Source organism: Dermacentor andersoni, chromosome 11, assembly GCF_023375885.2.
Source record: "Dermacentor andersoni chromosome 11, qqDerAnde1_hic_scaffold, whole genome shotgun sequence".
NCBI classification, from domain to species: domain Eukaryota; kingdom Metazoa; phylum Arthropoda; class Arachnida; order Ixodida; family Ixodidae; genus Dermacentor; species Dermacentor andersoni.
Window position 1 is genome coordinate 108,064,279 of NC_092824.1, and position 20,440 is coordinate 108,084,718.

Below are 20,440 nucleotides of genomic sequence, written 5' to 3' on the forward strand. Positions count from 1 at the left end.
AACCAATGATATAGAAAGACTTAAGTAAACCGTCGGAATTAACCCAGTGATGAACACCGGGGCCGCACAATTCAGCTTCGCTGGTTTAACATATGTACAGGCTGTACGGGCAGTAATTTTTTCTGTTATTGTTTGTTAAGTATTGCATAATGTTGTGCCAGTAAAACACGTTGGGCTAGTTGGTGCAATGTATTGGTACTGCTTTTTTGCTGTTTTTTTTTTAATGTTGTGCCCATATTCCTTTTGTAACAACTTTTTTATTCCACCTCACATAATACTCCAGCCTTGCAGCCTGCGAAGTATATAAATAAAGAAGAACATAAGCACATGTCATTCATTCATCTGTATACACCTCACACCATTCCTTGCTCAACAAACGTCACTGTGTTGATGTCTCGCAGTGTGCATCTACATTAACTGCCGTTTGCATTTCGGTATAGCTTGTGAACAGTGTAGTGCATAAAGATTACATGACATTAAGGTTGTGACCTATGCGGTGCATAAGCAAACCTTGCAAAAGATGACATGTTGGACTGTTAACTAGTAATATAACTGGTACTAAGCATAATGCATCATGCAAGAAACTTGCATTTACCGGACACCACTATAGACACTGGACCCTCTTCAGCTTTTCCACAATCTGGCGCAATGTGCTCAAGCTGCCTGTAAACCCTGGAAGGTGTCTATGATACTTTCTTTTAAGAAGCTCGGCAAACGTGCGAAGGATTTCATGTGAAGCTCGGAGAAGCAAAAAAAAAATTTTAACACTTCCTCTCTGTTCCTCTGGATGGGAAGGTGCAAGCAAATGATGTATTTGAACTGTGTTTTTAATCGTGCAATACTAGAGAACACAATTTTGCAATAATAATGTGATGAAGAAGAATCACATTATCAATCACGGAGCCGAGAAAACGACTTTGACACATACTCTGTTAGCTACATTTTTTATTCTGTGGGAGACATGACGAATGTAAGGCACTACAGTGGTTTTTTTTTTTTCTTTTTCCCAACTACCAAAGCACAAGTTAACCTGTTCACAAGTGCCTCACTCCCATGAACAGCTGCTATGTCGCGAGATGTCACTGGTTACACAAATGGCAGGAATTTTTCGTGCAATGTGTCGCGAAAGTCAAGCGATTCTGTCTTCAATAGGAACTGTACAAATGATTTGCGAACCCTCTATTTTACAATTTCCAGGCGTTATAGAACGTTTTACCGGAGTTCTCATTGAAATCAATGAGGCACCTCGTTTATGTTTGGTGAAATTAAGGGCCAGGCGCTTGCGTAGGCAAATTGTAAAGTGTGTAGGTGAACTGTGGCCTTTGAAAAAATGACGTATGCAAGTGCTCTGTAGTATTACCAGTGTGTTTGACGAAAATAGAAAAATTTAGTCCTCCTACTTGACCTCACAAAAGAGAAAGATCAAATTTAAGACAGATGTGGGGAAGATATAAAACTATTGCATGACTAGCCTGCCAAGAACACTAAATGACAGCAACAAGCGATAATATATCAGCTTCTCACGCAGGCTTTCGCGCCAAAAACCTAGAACAAGGGTTGAATAACCGTTTTATTTCACTTTCGACAATGTGCGACTGTTTAGCCTTAGGTTGTTGCTAAATATTTGGTGGTTTATTAATATTCATGAATTTGCCGAGCATCTAGTGGAGAATGTTCGCGCATCCTTAATAAAGTTATTCTCTTATTTAAATGTGCAGGTGCAGGAAGCTGTGCTGCTTGTGGCATCGCGCAAACTGGAACCATGTTCCGTGTCGTCGCCACCAGGTGTCCTCCTCACCAGTTCACCCAGGTATGTGCAGCCTTCTCCGTCACGTATCGCGGGCGGCTTGCCAGGTGCGTTTCCCTTCGCGCTAGCGAATTGAATACCGCACAGTTAGCCACGAATGTGGCTGAATGTGCGGTACTTGAATGTCTCTAGCGCGAAGGAGCGGGGCGCATCGTGCAAGTCGTCCTGGTGGATATGTAAGAGATAGCAATCCATGCAAAAAAAAAAAAGAGAAACATTCTATTAGTCGCTGCAGCGGTATTTGCAGGAGACCGGCCACCATGGCTTTGTGAAAAAATTTAAGAACAATTTCGTACTGAGCTTATGCTGCGTGAGCACCTAAGCCAAACCCTTTGTATGACACTATCCCCTTTGAGCCAAAATAAATTAGTTTGCTGCCTTAGAAGATATTCCCGGCACATCATAAAGAACTTTCTAAATTACCCCGCCAGAAAAAGGATTAGTTTCGTGAACACTTGCCACTGCCATTTCAAGGAGGGACCCATGGCGCCGAAAAAAAAAAAAATAACGTTGAATTTCAACCTGTGCAGAAGTGCGTGGAGCGATGTTCTTCACGTATCAGTCAAAGTGCGCTCCGTAAAAAAAAAAAAAAAAAAACAACATATGAACTACCGCACAGCGAGTTATGAACATGGCCAGTAGTTCAATCTGAAGGGTTATTTGTTGTGAACGAATGAATACGTTTGCGCTAGCGACATGCAACTCTTTCATGGTGAACGAATAACAGCGCGAAAAGACAAGGCGTGTGTTTGTCGCCGCCTTTTCTTTTCGCGCTGTTTTTTCGTCCACCGTGAAGGAGTTGCATGGCGCTAGCGCAAAAGCCGGGGTCGTCCCGATAAATGGGGGATGCAAAGAAAAGAGTAAAGGGCACCTGCCCGACTCAGGTACCCCCGGGGACGCGAGAGGAGACTTTGTGCGAAAAAGCACAAAGAATCCCCTGTCCCCCGCCCCGTCCGAGTGGCGGACCACGCCGAAACCCTTCTGCTCTGCAGCTCGTCGCTGTCTGACTCCAGGATTCGAACGTGGGCCCTTGCGAGTGCGAGCTCGACACTCTATCCACTCGGCTAACGGAGCGGCACGATTATCGCTTAACGAAAGGCGACCAGATGGGTGACGCGAACGCCGCTATCGCCCAGATCGCGCGGGTGAGGAGGTAGGCGAGGGTCGGCGCGCGACTGGTGTTCGCTCACGGAAGGTGGGAGCATGGCTGCGTTATCTGCGTTGAACGGTGGACGCACGTTAAACTCGCCGCAAGAAAGGGGGCAGTTTCTGCATCTGCGAGCCGTCTTTGCGTTACCGCTGCGCTCTATCGGCTACATGCACAGTGACTGTCGTCCCTTATTAAAGGGAACATACGCGAGCGCGTGGCCTGCGCTCTGCGGCGGTAGAGTTACTGTACATACTGTTACTGTATATGTTACCGTTACTGTTATGTTACTGTATGTGCTACCTGCGGTAGCACATACAGTAACTCTATGTGGTGGCTGCTTACAGCGCCATCAACCGACAGCTTGAGAAAGCACGTCAGCTTTCGGCGTCATCTATTGGCAAACGAAATAACGAGTTATACGCCGGCGGACAAGCGCTGAGAAATACTGAAAGGTATCTTTAGCGGCTCCACCAGCCACCGTAGTCCTCCATAAGGAAAGCATCAAAATCCCAAGAAAAAAAATCGTCAGGCAGGGAGATGCGATCTCTCCAATGCTATTCACAGCGTGTTTACAGGAGGTATTCAGAGACCTGGATTGGGAAGAATACCTCAGTAACTTGCGATTCGCTGATGATATTGCCTTGCTTAGTAACTCAGGGGACCAATTGCAATGCATGCTCAATGACCTGGACAGGCAAAGCAGAAGGGTGGGTCTAAAAATTTATGTGCAGAAAACTAAAGTAATGTTTAACAGTCTCAGAAAAGATCAGCAGCTTAAGATAGGTAGCGAGGCACTGGAAGTAGTAAGGGAATACATCTACTTAAGGCAGGTACTCGGCGCGGATCCGCATTATGAGACTGAAATAATCAGAAGAATAAGAATGGGCTGGGGTGCGTTTGGCAGGCATTCTCAGATCATGAACAGCAGGTTGCCATAATCCCTCAAGAGAAAAGTGTATAACGGCTGTGTCTTACCAGTACTCACGTACGGGGCAGAAACCTGGAGGCTTACGAAAAGGGTTCTACTTAAATTGAGGACGACGCAACGAGCTGTGGAAAGAAGAATGATGGGTGTAACGTTAAGGGATAAGAAAAGAGCAGATTGGGTCAGGGAACAAACGCGAGTTTATGACATCTTAGTACAAATCGAGAAAGAGAAATGGGCAGGACATGTAATGAGGAGGGAAGATTACGAGGGAAGGGAAGCGTAGCAGGTGGCGGCAGAAAGTTAGATGGGTGGATGAGATTAAGAAGTTTGCAGGGACGACATATGGCCCCAATTAGTACATGACCGGGGTAGTTGGAGAATTATGGGAGAGGCCTTTGCGCTGCAGTGGGCGTAACCAGGCTGATGATGATAGACAAGCTCTGCTAGATTACGCTCTCTCCGCTCGCGCAACGGGCGACGCCTGCAGCGCGTCGTCGGCCGCAAATAAATCGAGCTTGGTGCGCGACTGTCGTCATTTCGTTTGCCAATAGATGACGCCAAAAGCGGACGTGCTTTCTCAAGCTGTCGGTTGATGGCGCTGTAGGCAGCCGCCACAGAGCGTAGGCCACGAGTTCGCATGTTCCCTTACATAAAGCACGACAGTGTACGAATGGCGATTGGGCATGAGATCGTCAATGAAGAAAGACACTGCAGCCAGCACAGGAGAGGTTTTTAAACTGAGACAGGACACATTTCTTCGTGCCCTATAGATGCACAGGAGCTGTGCGTCTGAGATGCTAAATAGTCAGCCACCACCATGGCGCTGTGTTCACATGTCTTGTGCTACACGTCACTGGAAATTCGCTGCTACTGTTTCGCTCAAATGCCTGTTCGATACGTAGATGAATGTCGTAGTTGCGCCGTAGGCTGCAAGATGGCCCAGTTTGCCATATTGCAGCCCATGCGAATGTCGGCCCGCGATGGTGCCTTCATCATCGTAATGCAATGCGTTACGTAATCGAACGCAACGTGTGAAAATGCGTCTAACTGACGGCTCCAGAGCCTGCTTACGTGAAGAAGACACACCGAGTCACGACGTGGCTTAACACGTTGCAACTCAGCTGTCTGTATGTAGGAGGTGGATAGCAAGATACTTACGCCATGAATTGTACAGTACTTCTATGATACTGCACTCTGATATGAAAGCATTGTAAATGCCCTCGTGTGCTTTCAACTGGCTATCAGTTGCGGCTATTAGCCGCAATATATTAGGGATGGATAATTGTATCCTAATGTGCGGTCAAAGTGGCCAAGCATGGGTTATTGGAACTGCAGAATTCAAACTATCAGAGTGCTGCAGGATGAACAGGTGTATCACGTTCTCAGGGAGTCGTTGCGCTCGTGCACCTGCAGGACAGCCTGTCCCCACCTGTGCTTTAGAGGTATATCGCCCCCGAGGATGCAAGGACCTGTGGCAGTTCTTACGGATACTGAAACTTGTAGCTCGAATTGGATGCCAGTGGATCGGCGCACAGAAAAATGTTGAGATACGTTAGAGAACGGGAAAGAAAACAAGTCGGACAATGGGGGGGTCTGGTCGCATGAAATGAAAGAGTTGGAAGGCAGATGACTGCAAGCGTAGGTATGCGCGAATTGCAGTGCACTGCTGTCTCGAGAGCGTCAAACCACCAGCTCGACTTCGAGGCGCGAAGGGTCGCGCGTTGCAGCTGACATTGTACAGTTTGCATCACAGTGGCAAACGATCAGAGGCCGTTTGTGAAACACTACTTTTCGTTTTTAGAACATCAGAAAAATTAGAAGTGGGTGAATAACAAAATCTGCGAATTCGAATTCAAACGCAGGTGTATTTATTCGTGTGTTATTGGGTACCACGGTGAGTCTGTTTAGGGCAAAAAAAGAAAGAAAAAACGGCTAAGCAATTTAGGCACCGATGATCAATTCGCAACAAAATCGCAGATTCCTCATGTAGAATAATGCGCAATACCTCCGAAGAACGGCAGATAAATCGCTACAAAGAAAGAAGCACTGGTTCTATACATATATAGCGTCAAATATAAAAGTACTGCATGACTGGACGGCCAGAAACACAAAATTAACAGAAGACAAGCAAAAAATAGCGGCTTGTTATCTAGGCTTCTACCGCAAAACCTAAAAGACAGCTTGAATAACCATTTTCCTTCACTTTTGATAACGTGCGATGGTTTAACATAAGGTTGTTTGAAAACAGTTTGTAATTCTTTAATATTCGAAAACTGGAACCCAAAGTAACTGTTAGCTCCGTTATAACGTATTGCCCGGGCAGTTCATGTAGAAATGTTTAAATAAACCGACAAGTAGAAGATGCCGCAAAAAAAAAAAAGAAACGATCGAACAATGGCAACTGCCATTTCAAGAACACTACCAGCATACAGGCGGATATTTAACGTTTAGTTTTAACCGATGCAGGAGTGCACCGTCAGTCAAAGAGTGCCGCGCTAGCTGAAATGTAAATGTAAAATGTAATTCACGATTATGGCCGGTCGATGTATCTGAACGCTTCTTCGTTCTTATTTATAGGAATACGTTTGCGCTAGCGACATGCAACTCTTTCATGGTGAACGAATAACAGCGCGAAAAGACAAGGCGTGCGTTTGTCGCCTTCTTGTCCTTTCGCGCTGTTTTTTCGTCCACCGTGAAGGAGTTGCATGGCGCTAGCGCAAAAGCCGGGGTCGTCCCGATAAATGGGGGATGCAAAGAAAAGATTAAAGGGCACCTGCCCGACTCAGGTACCCCCGGGGACGCGAGAGGAGACTTTGTGCGAAAAAGCACAAAGAATCCCCTGTCCCCCGCCCCGTCCGAGTGGCGGACCACGCCGAAACCCTTCTGCTCTGCAGCTCGTCGCTGTCTGACTCCAGGAATCGTGCGAGCTCGACACTCTATCCACTCGGCTAACGGAGCGGCACGATTATCGCTTAACGAAAGGCGACCAGATGGGTGACGCGAACGCCGCTATCGCCCAGATCGCGCGGGTGAGGAGGCCAGCGCCGGCGCGCGACTGGTGTTCGCTCATGGAAGGTGGGAGCACGGCCGCGTTATCTGCGTTAAAACGGCGGACGCTCGTTTTGCGCCTATCGGATATACATGTGCGAATGGCGGTTGAGCAAGACTTCATGACAGAGAAACTGGAACCAGCACTGGAGATTTTTAGGCCTTGTAGTTGCACAGCAGCAGTGCGTCGAAGATCATTGTGTTCTATTGAAGCGTAACGTGCGGTAGTAGTAGTTAGCTATGGCGTTATGTGGTCTTATGCTGTGCCGAATATGTGTTGATGGCGCAATTCGCGGGCCAATTGTGTTTAACATCGTAATGCATCGCATTTGTTATTGAACGGAACTTGTGGAAGTGCGCTTGTTGGCTATATATTGTACGATGTAACTGCGCAGAATTCCTGCCTGGGCGTGGTGACGGAACCAGAGTCCACGACGGCCCCGCAATGTGGCACTTCAGCTGTCCGTGGATATTGCAAATACCCTCCTATGTGCTTCACCGAGCGCCGGCTCTCTATGCTAGGGGATATATAGTGTCTCTTCAGTTGCGACGGTGGCTAATTGATGCAGTGCAGTGACAGTGTTTCTTTAGCCTCTCTTTAACTGCCACTGTGGCTAATTAGTGTAGTGACATTGTCTCTTTCACTGTGGCTATTTAATTGCCACTGTAGTGACAGTGTCTCTTTAATTGCCACTGTGGCTATTTAGTGTCTCTTTAATTGCCACTGTGGCTATTTAGTGTCTCTTTAATTGCCACTGTGGCTATTTAGTGTCTCTTTAGTCTCTTTAATTGCCACTGTGGCTATTTAGTGTCTCTTTAGTTGCCACTGTGGCTATTTAGTGTAGTGACAGTGTCTCTTTCACTGTGGCTATTTAATTGCCACTGTGGCTATTTAGTGTCTCTTTAGTCTCTTTAATTGCCACTGTGGCTATTTAGTGTCTCTTTAATTGCCACTGTGGCTATTTAGTGTCTCTTTAGTCTCTCTCTTTCATTGCCACTGTGGCTATTTAGTGTCTCTTTAGTCTCTCTCTTTGATTGCCACTGTGGCTATTTAGTGTCTCTTTAGTCTCTCTCTTTCATTGCCACTGTGGCTATTTAGTCTGTCTCTTTAATTGCCACTGTGGCTATTTAGTGTAGTGACAGTGTCTCTTTCACTGTGGCTATTTAATTGCCACTGTAGTGACAGTGTCTCTTTAACTGCCACTGTGGCTATTTAGTGTCTCTTTAGTCTCTCTCTTTGATTGCCACTGTGGCTATTTAGTGTCTCTTTAGTTGCCACTGTGGCTATTTAGTGTAGTGACAGTGTCTCTTTCACTGTGGCTATTTAATTGCCACTGTGGCTATTTACAGTCTCTTTAATTGCCACTGTGGCTATTTAGTCTCTTTAATTGCCACTGTGGCTATTTAGTGTAGTGACAGTGTCTCTTTCACTGTGGCTATTTGCAGTCTCTTTAATTGCCACTGTGGCTATTTAGTGTAGTGACAGTGTCTCTTTAACTGTGGCTATTTAATTGCCACTGTGGCTATTTAGTGTCTCTTTAGTCTCTCTTTAATTGCCACTGTGGCTATTTAGTGTAGTGACAGTGTCTCTTTAGTTACCACTGTGGCTATTTAGTGTCTCTTTAATTGCCACTGCGGCTATTTAGTGTCTCTTTAGTCTCTCTAATTGCCTCTGTGGCTATTTAGTCTCTCTTTAATTGCCACTGTGGCTATTTAGTGTAGTGACAGTGCCTCTTTCACTGTGGCTAATTAGTGTAGTAACAGCGGCTCTTTAGCTCCCACTGTGGCTAATTAAAGCGGTGTAGTGACAGTCAGTCGCTAATTCACTGCCACTGTTGCGGTGTAGTGACGGACAGTAGGAAATTGACGCTAAGGCGGTTAGACAACTGGAAGTGCTCATTGCGTGCGCCAAGGCTTTTATGCTTGTTTGCGCCGCATAGAAGGCTTTGTTTCATTGCTTTATTATCGTCTGGGAGAATTCCGGCGGTTATGGCCATCATGCCCAACTCTTGGAAGTACTCCCTGGGACAGAACCAGAACTGGGACAGAACTGTTTTCACGAATGTGTCCAATATGTGCGGAGCAGCCCGCTTGGTGGATGAAGCTTGAGTCCCTGGTTGCTGCATCTTGCCAACTCCGGCATACTGTAATCTCCTCTGGAAAGACACGCATGAGCAAAGAATCGAAGTCATTCGATGCAGGGTATATAATCTGTTCGCACTACGAAAGAACTGCTGTACAAAACGACATTACGTGTTAATGCGCGCGATTTTGGTTTGCCGGGTATGAAGGCTTCAGCGTTGTATACCGTGAGAGGACCTGTGTGTAATTTTGCCCCCCCCCCCCCCCCCCCCCTTCATGGTATAGATCAGCCACTATAAACTGTAAGTTCACACCCTTTGAGTCGTATCTTGCCACATAACAATAAACGTCATCTGTCCTATCCGCATTTCCTTTCGTTAACGCTGCGAGCCCGGTACTTCCCAGTAACGAACTACATGCGTGTTATCAGGAAAGTAGCTGGCTGTGTCGGAACTTTCGATCTCAGTGTCATTCAGGAGCCAGGATGCAAACAGCTATACTCCATTGGCCAGCGTCGACTCTACATCTGAAGTGGTCGTGCGTATTTGTTGTCTTCTCATACATCCGCATGGGGTTGATGAAATCTGTAGCTACGGAAAACATAGCGGAGGTTTCGTGTGCTGTATATGTGACCCGTAATTGGCTACGTATAAGGCGTTAGGATGTTGAGTTGCACAGCAAGCCGGACATGACAGTGTTCCGTGGGAATATACATAACTGCAATGGCTGCCAGTTTCATGCAATCGTTGACCTATATCTTAATTACAGTAACCACGACTGCTTTCATTACCTCTTCGCTGTTCCTTACACAATGAAAAAGAACCATACTACTCAGGGCACTTCTAAACGTTATCCGTCATATCTCGCAAAGGCTGTGTGTTTGCGTCACAACGCGAAAAATTAGTGCTGTGCATTTGGAACTGCATCCACGTCATTTTCCTTTCATTACAGGCCGTCGCAGAAGATGCACACCACCCGACAGGCCTGCAATGCGATCGCACCACTGCGGAATACAGTCGCCCGCGACCGCTTGATGTTTGCGAATCGGGGCAAGATGCGTCCCGCGACACTGAACTAGTGCACATTTTTCGATGTGCGGCATTTCATTTTTCTTAGCGCTCTTGTACGTAGTCATAAGGCATCGCGCAAGCCGCCCGTGAACCGTGACAAACAGGGCTACACACACCTCGATTGGCCGGCAGGACAACGTCTGCTGGCGCCGGGACTGACGGGAGGCCGGCTTGAGGATCCAACGCCACGCACACCTGCGCAAGTTGGGCGTCACACCTTGCCAGCCTTTCTGCGCAAATACTTAGGTGCACTTATTGAGCTGCAAATTTCACACAGCGCTGACATCGACTGTTTATTCCACGGAGACTAAGAGAAAGAATGCCGAGCCCGTGTCCATGTGTCTTTGCAGACGTGATACTCGTACGTGGGAGGTGCTGACAAGATCAAGCAACAGCGCACCCAAGCAAGCCCTGTCCTGCCCCCGAGGAGCACCAATGTTCACGCAGGACTTACAACAGTTCGCGCCGTGACTTTCTATAGAGCGGCCATAACCGGCGGAATTATTCGGAATGCACTCATGGACATTTAATAAAGGAATGAAACAAAGCTTTCCATGCGGTATTCAATTTCTGCCACGTTGAATGAATAGCACGTAGCTCCAACTCTGCAGTGCTAACACTGCTTGCTTATGGTTACGCAACCTGTCGGACTACACTAAAGTATAATTTGGGAAGAAAAAAAAAAAACCGACAGTAGATATTCATCCCTGATATATATACCATGGCTCATAACCACAACTGGCAGTAAGTTCCACGTATTTGCAATACTTTCATTTGAGAGTGCCATGTAAATTCTGTTTACCCCCGAAGCTTACACGGAGCAAAACATCATTGCTACACAGGATTCGGCTCGGCGTTGCTTTCGCCCGTCGCTACGCACACCTCATCGGCCAATCGAACAGCCCTGATTGTGTACACTGCAACACGTACTATGCGACTGCCCAGCATATATGCTGGAGCGAAGGATGCTAGACAGTTTCCTAGCCAGCGTTGGCAGACAACTACTGTCGGAGGAAGCTATCCTCGGCCCATGGCCTAACACTGCAATTTCAATGCGTGCAACAAAAGTATTGTTGAAGTTCCTGCAGGACACCAAGCTCGACGAACGGCTCTAGCGAGGCAACTGTCTCATGTACATAAGCACTCACCACTTCTCTTATCATCCATCCCAATACTTTCACTCCCCTTCCCTCTTCCCCAGTACAGAGTAGCAGACTAGAGCGCACTAGCTCAGGTCGACCTCTGTCTTTCCTATCAATGAATTCTATTCTATTGAGAGTGCCATATCATCGAAGTACTGTACACATTTATGTATACGGACGCCAGTGTATTCGTATTAAGAGGGCGTCCACGTCGCTTATGTTCCGTTGGTTCTGCTCTCGGTGCAGACGCTGGCTCTGTCACCACGCCCTTACCCGGTGCGTCGTCTCAGCTGGACCCATTTTCATTGATTCCATTCGATCCTGAACGCCATGCATGACGATGATAAAGACGCGATGTCCATGTGGGTCGCTTGCGTCCATAGTGAGCAGACTCGATTTGCCCGCTACGTCCCTACAAATCACAACAGCGCGGCGTAACTACGATGCTACTTACCAAATATGCACTCGGCGAAACAGTAGCAGGAAACTTCCACTGCTGGGTAGCACGTGTCCACATAACGCCATGGTGCAGGATATTTCTTTCCATCTCACATTATGTGCTTACAAAAAAAAAAAAATGCATCTTGTACGCACTACAGCTGTGCATATACTGGGCCCGAAAGGATGAGCACAGCGGAAACGTAAAAGCGGCTCGCACATGCACGAGCTGTCCCGTTCCTTGCTGCGAGTGTAACGCAGATAACGCGGGCGTGCTCAACGCCAACTTGTTAGCACAAGGCCTTTTCACTCCAATCCATGACGTCATGTTACTTGGCCCGATTGCCATAGAATATAATGGGGATGCTCCCAAGTAGGCAACAGTGATTTTGACGTCACCGCTTTCATCACGCCAGCCTTGTCAATGGAAATTTCGTTGGCGTGCTCCCATCTACGATGAACGAACACCACTCGCGCGCCCTCGCCGACCTCCTCACCCGCGCGATCTGGGCGATAGCGGCGTTCGCGTCACCCATCTGGTCGCCTTTCGTAAAGCGATAATCGTGCCGCTCCGTTAGCCGAGTGGATAGAGTGTCGAGCTCGCACTCGCAAGGGCCCACGTTCGATTCCTGTAGTCAGGCAGCGACGAGCTGGAGAGCAGAAGGGTTTCGGCGTGGTCCGCCTCTTTGTACTTTTTCGCACAAAGTCTCCCCTCGCGTCCCCGGGGGTACCTGAGTCGGGCAGGTGCCCTTAATTCTTTTTCATGCATCCTCCATTTATCGGGACGACCCCGGCTTTTGCGCTAGCGCCCTGCAACTCCGTCACGGTGGACGAAAAAACAGCGCGAAAAGACAAGGCGACAAACACACGCCTTCTCTTTTCGCGCTGTTTTTCGTTCACCATGAAATAGTTGCATGTCGCTAGCGCAAAGGTACTCGTTCAGTATAAATCGGAAGAACTTCAGATAGAACTGCTGGCTCAAGAATCGCTGTGCGGCATTTCATTCTTTTTTTTTCACCTAGCGCGACGCACCTTAAAACGTGAAGAACACGGCTGCACTCGCCTGCTTCAGCTTTCTAGGAGGACGTCTGTCGGCGCCGGGACTCGCACGGTGGTCGGCTCCACGCACTCCTGCGCAGGTTGAGATCAAATATTTTGTACAGCTCCCTGGGTCACCCCGGGTGTTAGTTACATGCCCGCTTGTATGCTGGTACTGTTTGTGAAGTGGCAGTTCACCAAACGGCACTCTCCTTGGGTTATTTAGAAATATCTGTGTGAAGTGCGTGGCCAATATGTTATATAACGCAGCAAGCAAATTTACCTTGGCTCACATTCAGAAAAGGGGGAGAGTGTCGTGGGTTTTGCTTGGGTGGTCACGCGGCACAAGCTCAGTATCAAATTATTGCTTAAATTATTAGACACAATCGTGCAGGCCAGTTTCCTGCAGATACTGCTGCAGCGACTTACAGAATGTTTAGTTTGTTTTTCCAACGTCGCTGTCTCTTACATACCGATCGGGACGACTTGTACGATGCGCCGCGCGCGTGCACACTAGCGACGTTGAAGTACCACCGCAAAGGCAGCCACGTTCGTGGCCAACTGTGCGGTATTCGATTCGCTAGCGCGAAGGGAAACGCGCCTGGCAAGCCGCCCGCGATAACTGACGCAGAAGGCTCCACGCACCTTGGATGGATGGATGTTATGAGCGTCCCCATTAGAACGGGGCGGTGGCTTGCGCCACCAAGCTCTTGCTACCTTGCCTAATGTCCTACCTAGGTTAAACAATGAAAAAAGAAAAAAAAAGACACTTTGAACTACCACGCCCAAATTTTCTGATATCCTATTGCGAACTGTGCTTTTGTACGTCTCCGTCTTTTGTCGTTTCCCTACTTTTCTTTCACCAATCCTCCAATCGCCTCTTACTAATGCTTATTGCAGACATGTTTGCTTTACCACTGCTCCCGCTGAACCGAAGGGCTTCAAGGAGGCCAGTGGGGCCTAAATCGACCGCTGGGTAGACGTCTTCACATTCTAATAAAACATGCTCCGTCGTTTCCATAGCTTTACCGCAGCAAGTACATGCTTCTTCTTCCTTATATCTCGCTTTATAGGTGCGTGTTCTAAGGCATCCCGATCTCGCTTCGAAAAGTAATGAGCTTCCCTTTGAGTTATCAAATTGTTTCTTTCCTGATTTCATTTCTTTTCCATTGCCGCCACCCATGAGATTAATTCAGCCTCTCTGACTTTCCGCTTGACCTTCCTTGTTGCTGTGTTGCTCACCCTACAGGCCGCATGCTTGCTGGTAAGCTTCCTAGTTCTTTTCCTCCACTGTGAATCAATGTCTTTCCTGTACAGATACCTGAACGCTCTCCCAGCCCATTTACTTTCTTCCATATTCCTCAGCCGTTCTTCATACTCAATTTTACTGCGAGCTTCCCTCACTTCAAAACTAGTCCAGCCCATATCACCCTGCACAGCTTCATTTGTAGTCTTCCCGTGAGGGCCCAATGCGAGGCGACCCACTGACCTTTGGTTCCCGTCGAGTCCTGATTGTACCCCTGATTTAAAGCAAACAACCGCATTTCCAGAAGTAAGTCCTGGAACCATTACACCTTTCCACGTACCTCGGAGGACCTCGTACCTATTGTATCCCCATAGCCCTCTGTGCTTCATTATGGCTGCATTTCTCTTCCCCTTCACTGTTATGGTTTTTTCCCTGTGTTTCCATATATCTATTGCCTTCGTTTATCTATATACAGAGATACTTATATTCTGTTACCAGAGGTACTTCCTGGCCCTGTATCTCCACTGTCTGTTCACTGTTTTCATTGAATACCATAACCCCTGATTTTCTAACACTAAATTTCAAACCTAAATTGTTGCCTTCCTGTCCACAGATATTAGCCAGACGTTGCGAATCACTTTGCTTGTTAGCTAGCAACATAATGTCGTCCGCATAAAATAAACCTGGGAGCTGCTGCTCTATTTCTGTACCCGCCTGTTTGTATGAGAGATTAAACCCGATATCACTTCCTTCTAGTGACTTCTCCATCCTCATTATGTACATCATAAACAAAGTGGGGATAAAGGGCACCCCTGCCACAGTCCCTTGTTGATATGAACTTTCTCCTCGCTCCTCATCCCTTCCCATTCAACGCAAACGGTATTTTCCAGGTAAATATCTCTCAACATAACATTAACATTATTTTTAAGCATCAGCACGGTTTTCACAAGGGCTACTCATGCGACACCCAACTTGCTGGATTTATTAACCACATACACGCACTAATAGACACCGGGTTCCAAGTCAACGCAATATTTTTAGATTTTTCTAAGGCACTTGACCGTGTTCCACACCATAGGTTGTTACTTAAACTTTCACAGCTTAACATTCACCCTACTATAATTGCATGGATCACCGATTTTCTCTCATCTAGAATTCAGTTTACATCAGTTAACAATTCCAACTCATGTTATGCTGATGTTACGTCTGAAGTTCCACAAGGCAGCGTACTTGGACCTTTTTCTAATTTATATTAATGATTTACCCAGTTGCGTGTAATTCAAAATCACACTATTTGCAGACGATTGTGTAGTTTATCGATGTGTTACAAGTAACACTGATAGCCACTTACTACAAACTGACCTGGACGCAATAAGTGCATGGTTAATTGGTTAATACCATTAAATATTTCCAAAACTAAACTCGTTCTTTCACCAACAGGCCACGACTTCCAACCACCTACTCCCTTGATAACAACGCTGTGGAACTCGCAACTATTTACAAGTACCTTGGCATTAATCTTCAGTCTAACTTATCATGGAATAATCATATTAATCTTACCCTTGCCTCTTCAAACCGTACTCTCGGATTTATGAAACATAACTTAAAAGAAGCCCCAATTCATGTTAAAAAACTAGCATGCACTACATTAATCCATCCTAAACTAGAATACACGTCTGCCATCTGGGATCCCGAACTAACTTATATCATCAGTAACATCGAAGGCTTGCAGAACCATGCTGCGCGATTTATATTTTCAGATTATTCACGTTACACCAGCGTCACCTCGTTCAAAAATAAAGCCGAGTTGGACAACTTAGCACTTCGCCGTAAAATTTCTCGCCTAGCACTTTTCCATAAGCTTTGTCACCATCCATCACTTCCCGATTATTTCTTTCAGTCACCACCAGTTATTTTTCCACGCCGTGGCCATCCATACAAAGTCAAACGCATTAACTTCCAGTCATCCCATTATGCATATTCGTTCTTACCACGCACAATAACTGAATGGAACGCCTTACCACCAGTGATTGCCACGGAACCAGACTTGACTAAGTTTCAACATTTGATTCGCTCACGACTTGTCGACTAATCTTATTATTATAATTTTTGGGACTTTTACAGTGTTTTCGATGTTTGTTGGTGTTTTTCATTGCAGTGGCCTTACGTTCTCCTAATATGTACTAATGTTTTCTCTGTAATAATTGTGACCTAATTATCTTGTAGATTACCTGTTTCACTGTATTATTACTTCTGTTACATTATCTTGTTTTTAGTATGCACAAACTATGATCAGTGCCTGTGATCGCCCCCCCCCCCCCCCCCCCATGTAATACCCTCGTAATGAGGGCCTTTGGGGATATTTTGAATAATAAATAATAATAATAATAATAAAAAGCTGTAACCTTGTTGTCTTGTTGAACTGGCGAGGAGGACACCTGGGGGCGCCGACACGGAACACGGCTCCAGTTTCGGCGATGCCACAAGCAGCGCACCTTCCTGCACCTGTCCTTTTAAATAAGCGAATAACATTATTAAGGGTGCGTGAGTATTCCACACTAAATATGCGGTAAGTTTTCGAATATTAATAAATCACCAAATACATAGTATCAACGTACTGCTAAACGACCGCGCATAATCGAAAGAAAATGGGTATTCAACCCTTGTTTTACGTTTTTACAGCGGAAGCCTGCCTGGCACGCTGTTTTTTGCTTGTATCCTCTCATTTAGTGGTTTTGGCACAGTAGTCATGTAACAGTTTTACATTTGACGCTACAACCAGTGATGGTTTCTTTACAACGCGCCCTTTCGACAGCATTGTTCAGCAACAATTAATATGGCGTTCTTGCAAAGCTGGTCGTACAGTAGACGTTGTGTCTATGGGAGCTTATGTAAAGCTCTTTACATGAAGAATGGGCGATATTGTGTTTTAAATTGATCATTTGTACTTCGTGTAGTTCTTTTTTTTCTTTTTGGCGCTAGTCAGTGTCGCCGTCTTAAGAGGAAGCTTTACCTCGCGCCCAACTCCGACGCGGCCTATTCAAGTACATGTAAAACGCAAAAACGTTTTTTCTGAGATAACCCCTGGACAGAGTTTAATGAAATTTGTTGCATTTGAGAGAGAAAGGTAACTTCTAGTGACTGTTGGAGGCGGAATTTCGATTTAAGGCCTGAATTTTGTTAAAATAATTTTCAAATATTCGACCGTTTGAAAAAATAGAAGCACGAAGTTTACAAATTCATAGCTCTGCATCAAAACAGATATCGCGGTTATGTAAACGGAATCTATGAGATCATTCAAAGCGGACAAATTCGATATGTCATTTTACATCTTGCGTGACTTTGTTACGTTGGTTACAAGGGTTCTGCAAAAGCTGTATTTCCTTATTACTAATATTTTTTTTATATTCATGTGTAACATATCACTTTTGTCCGCTTTAAATGTACTATCAGATGCAATTCCGAAAATTGTATAACCATTTTTCGTTGTTGAGTTAGAGTTGTAAACTTGATAGTTTCGTTTCTTCAATATTTTCGATTTTGGCCAATTTTTAATAAAGAATTTACGACCTAACTCAAAAATGCGAAACCAACAGTCACTAGATTTTAACTTTTCCTTTTAAATGCAACAAACTTCGTCAAATTTGGTGCAGTGGTTGCCGAGAAAATGGAATTCTCCTTTTACATGTATTTAGATAGGAGCACTCGAGCTAAAGCTTCCCCTTAACAAGTAATGGAGCAACACATACGTCTGCATTTGACTATTTGTATTCAGAAATTCTAATATTCGATCACTTCCAATGCTTCACAAATGGCCCCTGATCGTTTGCCACTCACTGCGATGCAAACGACACAGTTTAAGCTGCCCCCCCCCCCCCCCCCCCAACGCACGATCCTTACTCTCTCCAAGTCGAGCTGGTAGTCCGATGCTCTCGAGACAGCAGTGTAAAGCAACTGACATATACCTATACCCGTGCTAGTAGTCATCTGTTCTGTAACATTTCTTTAATGCGGATCTCAACGTTTTCGTGGACCGATCCCAAAGGCAGTGATCGATCTCAAGAACCTTCACACTTCCGTTGAAGCAAGAATCGAGCCCGTGTCAAGCTCCCGTCTCGCTTCCCTCTGGACACGCCGTGCACGAGGAGTGCACGGCGTGTCCTCAGTGTGCTTCAATTCAGTCATTCAAGACTTTAGAGACGTAACGTTCTCCACTCCTCATGCAGATATTGTAGACAATCCCAGTACCCCTTGTTCTCGATGAGAACATGTTCCTCCCTTCAACAATGTCCTTGGCGTGGATGAGTGACGCCGGCATGGGCCAGTCTAGCCCTTCTCACATGCCCTACCCCAACTCTTACACCGGAAACAAGCCTTTCTCGCTGTCAAATTGGGGACAACCTCTCCACATTTTCGCACTAGCGCAAACGAACTACCGCACACTGTAAGCGATCTCGGTAACTGCATGAGTCGCGGTATTAATTTTGACTAGCACTAAGCTCTTTGCTGAGCGTGAAAGCGGCTCGTGCAACGGGACGAACAAGGCTACTACTACTACTACTACTACTACTTTGGAAAGAGAACGGTGCAGAGGGCTGTACTACGAGTGCTATGACTGATAATTTATATATATATATATATATATATATATATATATATATATATATATACTCGCACCACCAGCTCCTCGGAGTAACAGAAACTTATCCAGAACGCCATGCTGTTGTGTACTGCTAGCAGCGGAAGCGATTGTCAGAGGCGGAAATACGTCATGGGCCCCATGCATTAGTTTGTTTTCGCGTGTGCGTTTCACGAGGAAGCCCGAGACAGTTTATGCAGGCGTGCTCCGGTGTTTGCGCTGCTTTTATCACGCGAGTGAAAAAATTGCGGGCACAATTCAACAGCGACGCCGTTAGGCACCAAGTGGTGTGGAGGAATGTGGTTTCGAAACGGTCGACACAGAGGTAGCCCACAGTATCTGACGTCACACAACACACTCCGAAATGGCGGTCGCTGTCGGTGGAAGAGGCTTAAAGCCAGCGATGCTTAACTATTTTAGCCTCTCTGCTCTCAGTTACAATAATAAACTGAATGTAGTTGAAGGACCGTGCCATGGCCCTTTAAAAACTGCATCGCAATTTGTGACTCAACGGGATAAGCGAGATCACTACCGACACCGGAGAGATCTGCTATAAGCCTTGCATATCACGTAAGGAAGTGCGATGGAAACGGAAGTTTTAAAATGATTTACAATGTGCGTAATTAGACAATACACGCTGAAAGCGTGCTCCACACATTCCTTCCGTTTATATTAATTGTGAACTCAACGTCACCTAAGGTCACCTGGGAGTGAGTGAAGAAACTATATTGCAGGTCCGGCGAGGACGCGAACTCGTCGCGCACCCGGCGAGTCCCACATCGGGACCCACCTGGCAGTCTAGTAAATAATGCGGGCAAATAATGGATAAGGACTAAGATTATTCATGTACGTAAGAAAGGTGATAAAACGGAGGTGCCTAACCATCGTCCTATTTCTATTTTATCGTCCATTAGTAAAGTTGTTGAGAAGTTATTTTGTAAGCGCCTAAATAATTACTTAAATAATTTAATTTATTGCAATCTTCTCAATTTGGTTTTCGCGCTGGCAATTCGACTAACTCAGCTTTACTATGCCTAATCGACTACATTCGTCATTCGATTGATACGGGTAACTTAGTTGGTTCGGTATTCTTGGACTTCACTAAAGGTTTTGATACAATTAATCACAACAATTTTTACAAAGCTAGAAGCTCTGGGAATTACCGGTCCAGTACTAAACCTCCTAAAAAGTTACCTACATGATAGAGAACAGTTTTTTTAGAGGTGCTTATTCTGATACTGAAGTTATTAGGCAAGGTATACCACAAGGCTCCCATACTAGGTCCCTTACTATTCTCTATATTAATGATTTACCCCCGTGTCTTAGGTCAGCACATTGTGTACTATACGCAGATGATACTACTATATTGTTGCGTGACAATTCTTTGACAACCTTAATCCTTAAACTAAACAATGAACTTGACCATATTGTTGCTTGGTGTTCGTCCTATCATTTATTTATCAATCCTCCAAAAACTCAATTCATGATCTTCCGTTCTAGCCAAAGAATACTACCTGGCTTGCCTGAGATAACTCTAGATGGTAATCACATTCCAGTCTCCGACTGTATATCATTTCCGGGCATCAAATTAGATTCTAACCTTAAGTTTCCTCAATGCATTGCCTTCATTAAGCAAAAGTGTACCTTCTGTATTAGAGCATTATTCAAATCAACAACATGTTTCTTTAAAGACTTATTATTAATATTATACCTTGCCTTCATTCACAGTCACATTAATTATGGCGTTGTTTCCTGGGGAAACCTATAACTGTCATATCTCGTTTATCCAGCACTTACAAAACCAAGAAATACGCGTTATCACTAAAAGTGGGTTTTTCACGAGTGCTACTCT

The 20,440-nt window shown here is 45.6% G+C and overlaps 2 protein-coding genes across 16 annotated transcripts in view; one reads left to right on the forward strand and one right to left on the reverse strand.

Moving 5' to 3' along the window:
- Positions 1-10,638, forward strand: part of LOC126539601 (uncharacterized) — a 95,405-nt gene extending 84,767 nt beyond the window's left edge. Inside the window, exons 3-6 of one of the 5 annotated variants that reach the window (XM_055075373.2) lie at positions 1,719-1,810; positions 7,329-7,394; positions 9,492-9,552; positions 10,436-10,638. In XM_055075373.2, the coding sequence (XP_054931348.1) occupies positions 1,719-1,810; positions 7,329-7,394; positions 9,492-9,545 (212 nt within the window). In that variant the 3' untranslated portion in view covers positions 9,546-9,552; positions 10,436-10,638. Of the gene's footprint in view, positions 1-1,718; positions 1,811-7,328; positions 7,395-9,491; positions 9,553-9,966; positions 10,196-10,435 lie in introns of those variants that run through there. The other 4 variants (XM_055075371.2, XM_055075374.2, XM_055075372.2 and 1 more) reach the window with 4 other exon arrangements.
- Positions 8,677-20,440, reverse strand: part of LOC126539424 (uncharacterized) — an 83,442-nt gene continuing 71,678 nt past the window's right edge. For 5 of the 11 annotated variants that reach the window (XR_011891065.1, XR_011891064.1, XR_011891066.1 and 2 more), the window contains 4 exons: positions 16,355-16,459; positions 12,729-12,796; positions 10,202-10,280; positions 8,812-9,089 (listed from right to left, as the gene is read on the reverse strand). Coding sequence is in view for 4 of the 11 variants with exons in the window: in XM_055075369.1 (XP_054931344.1) it covers positions 8,757-9,089; positions 10,202-10,280; positions 16,355-16,454 (512 nt within the window). In the remaining 7 variants the exon portion in view is untranslated. Of the gene's footprint in view, positions 9,090-10,201; positions 10,281-12,697; positions 12,797-16,354; positions 16,460-20,440 lie in introns of all 11 variants that reach the window. The other 6 variants (XR_008614235.2, XM_072285464.1, XM_055075369.1 and 3 more) reach the window with 4 other exon arrangements.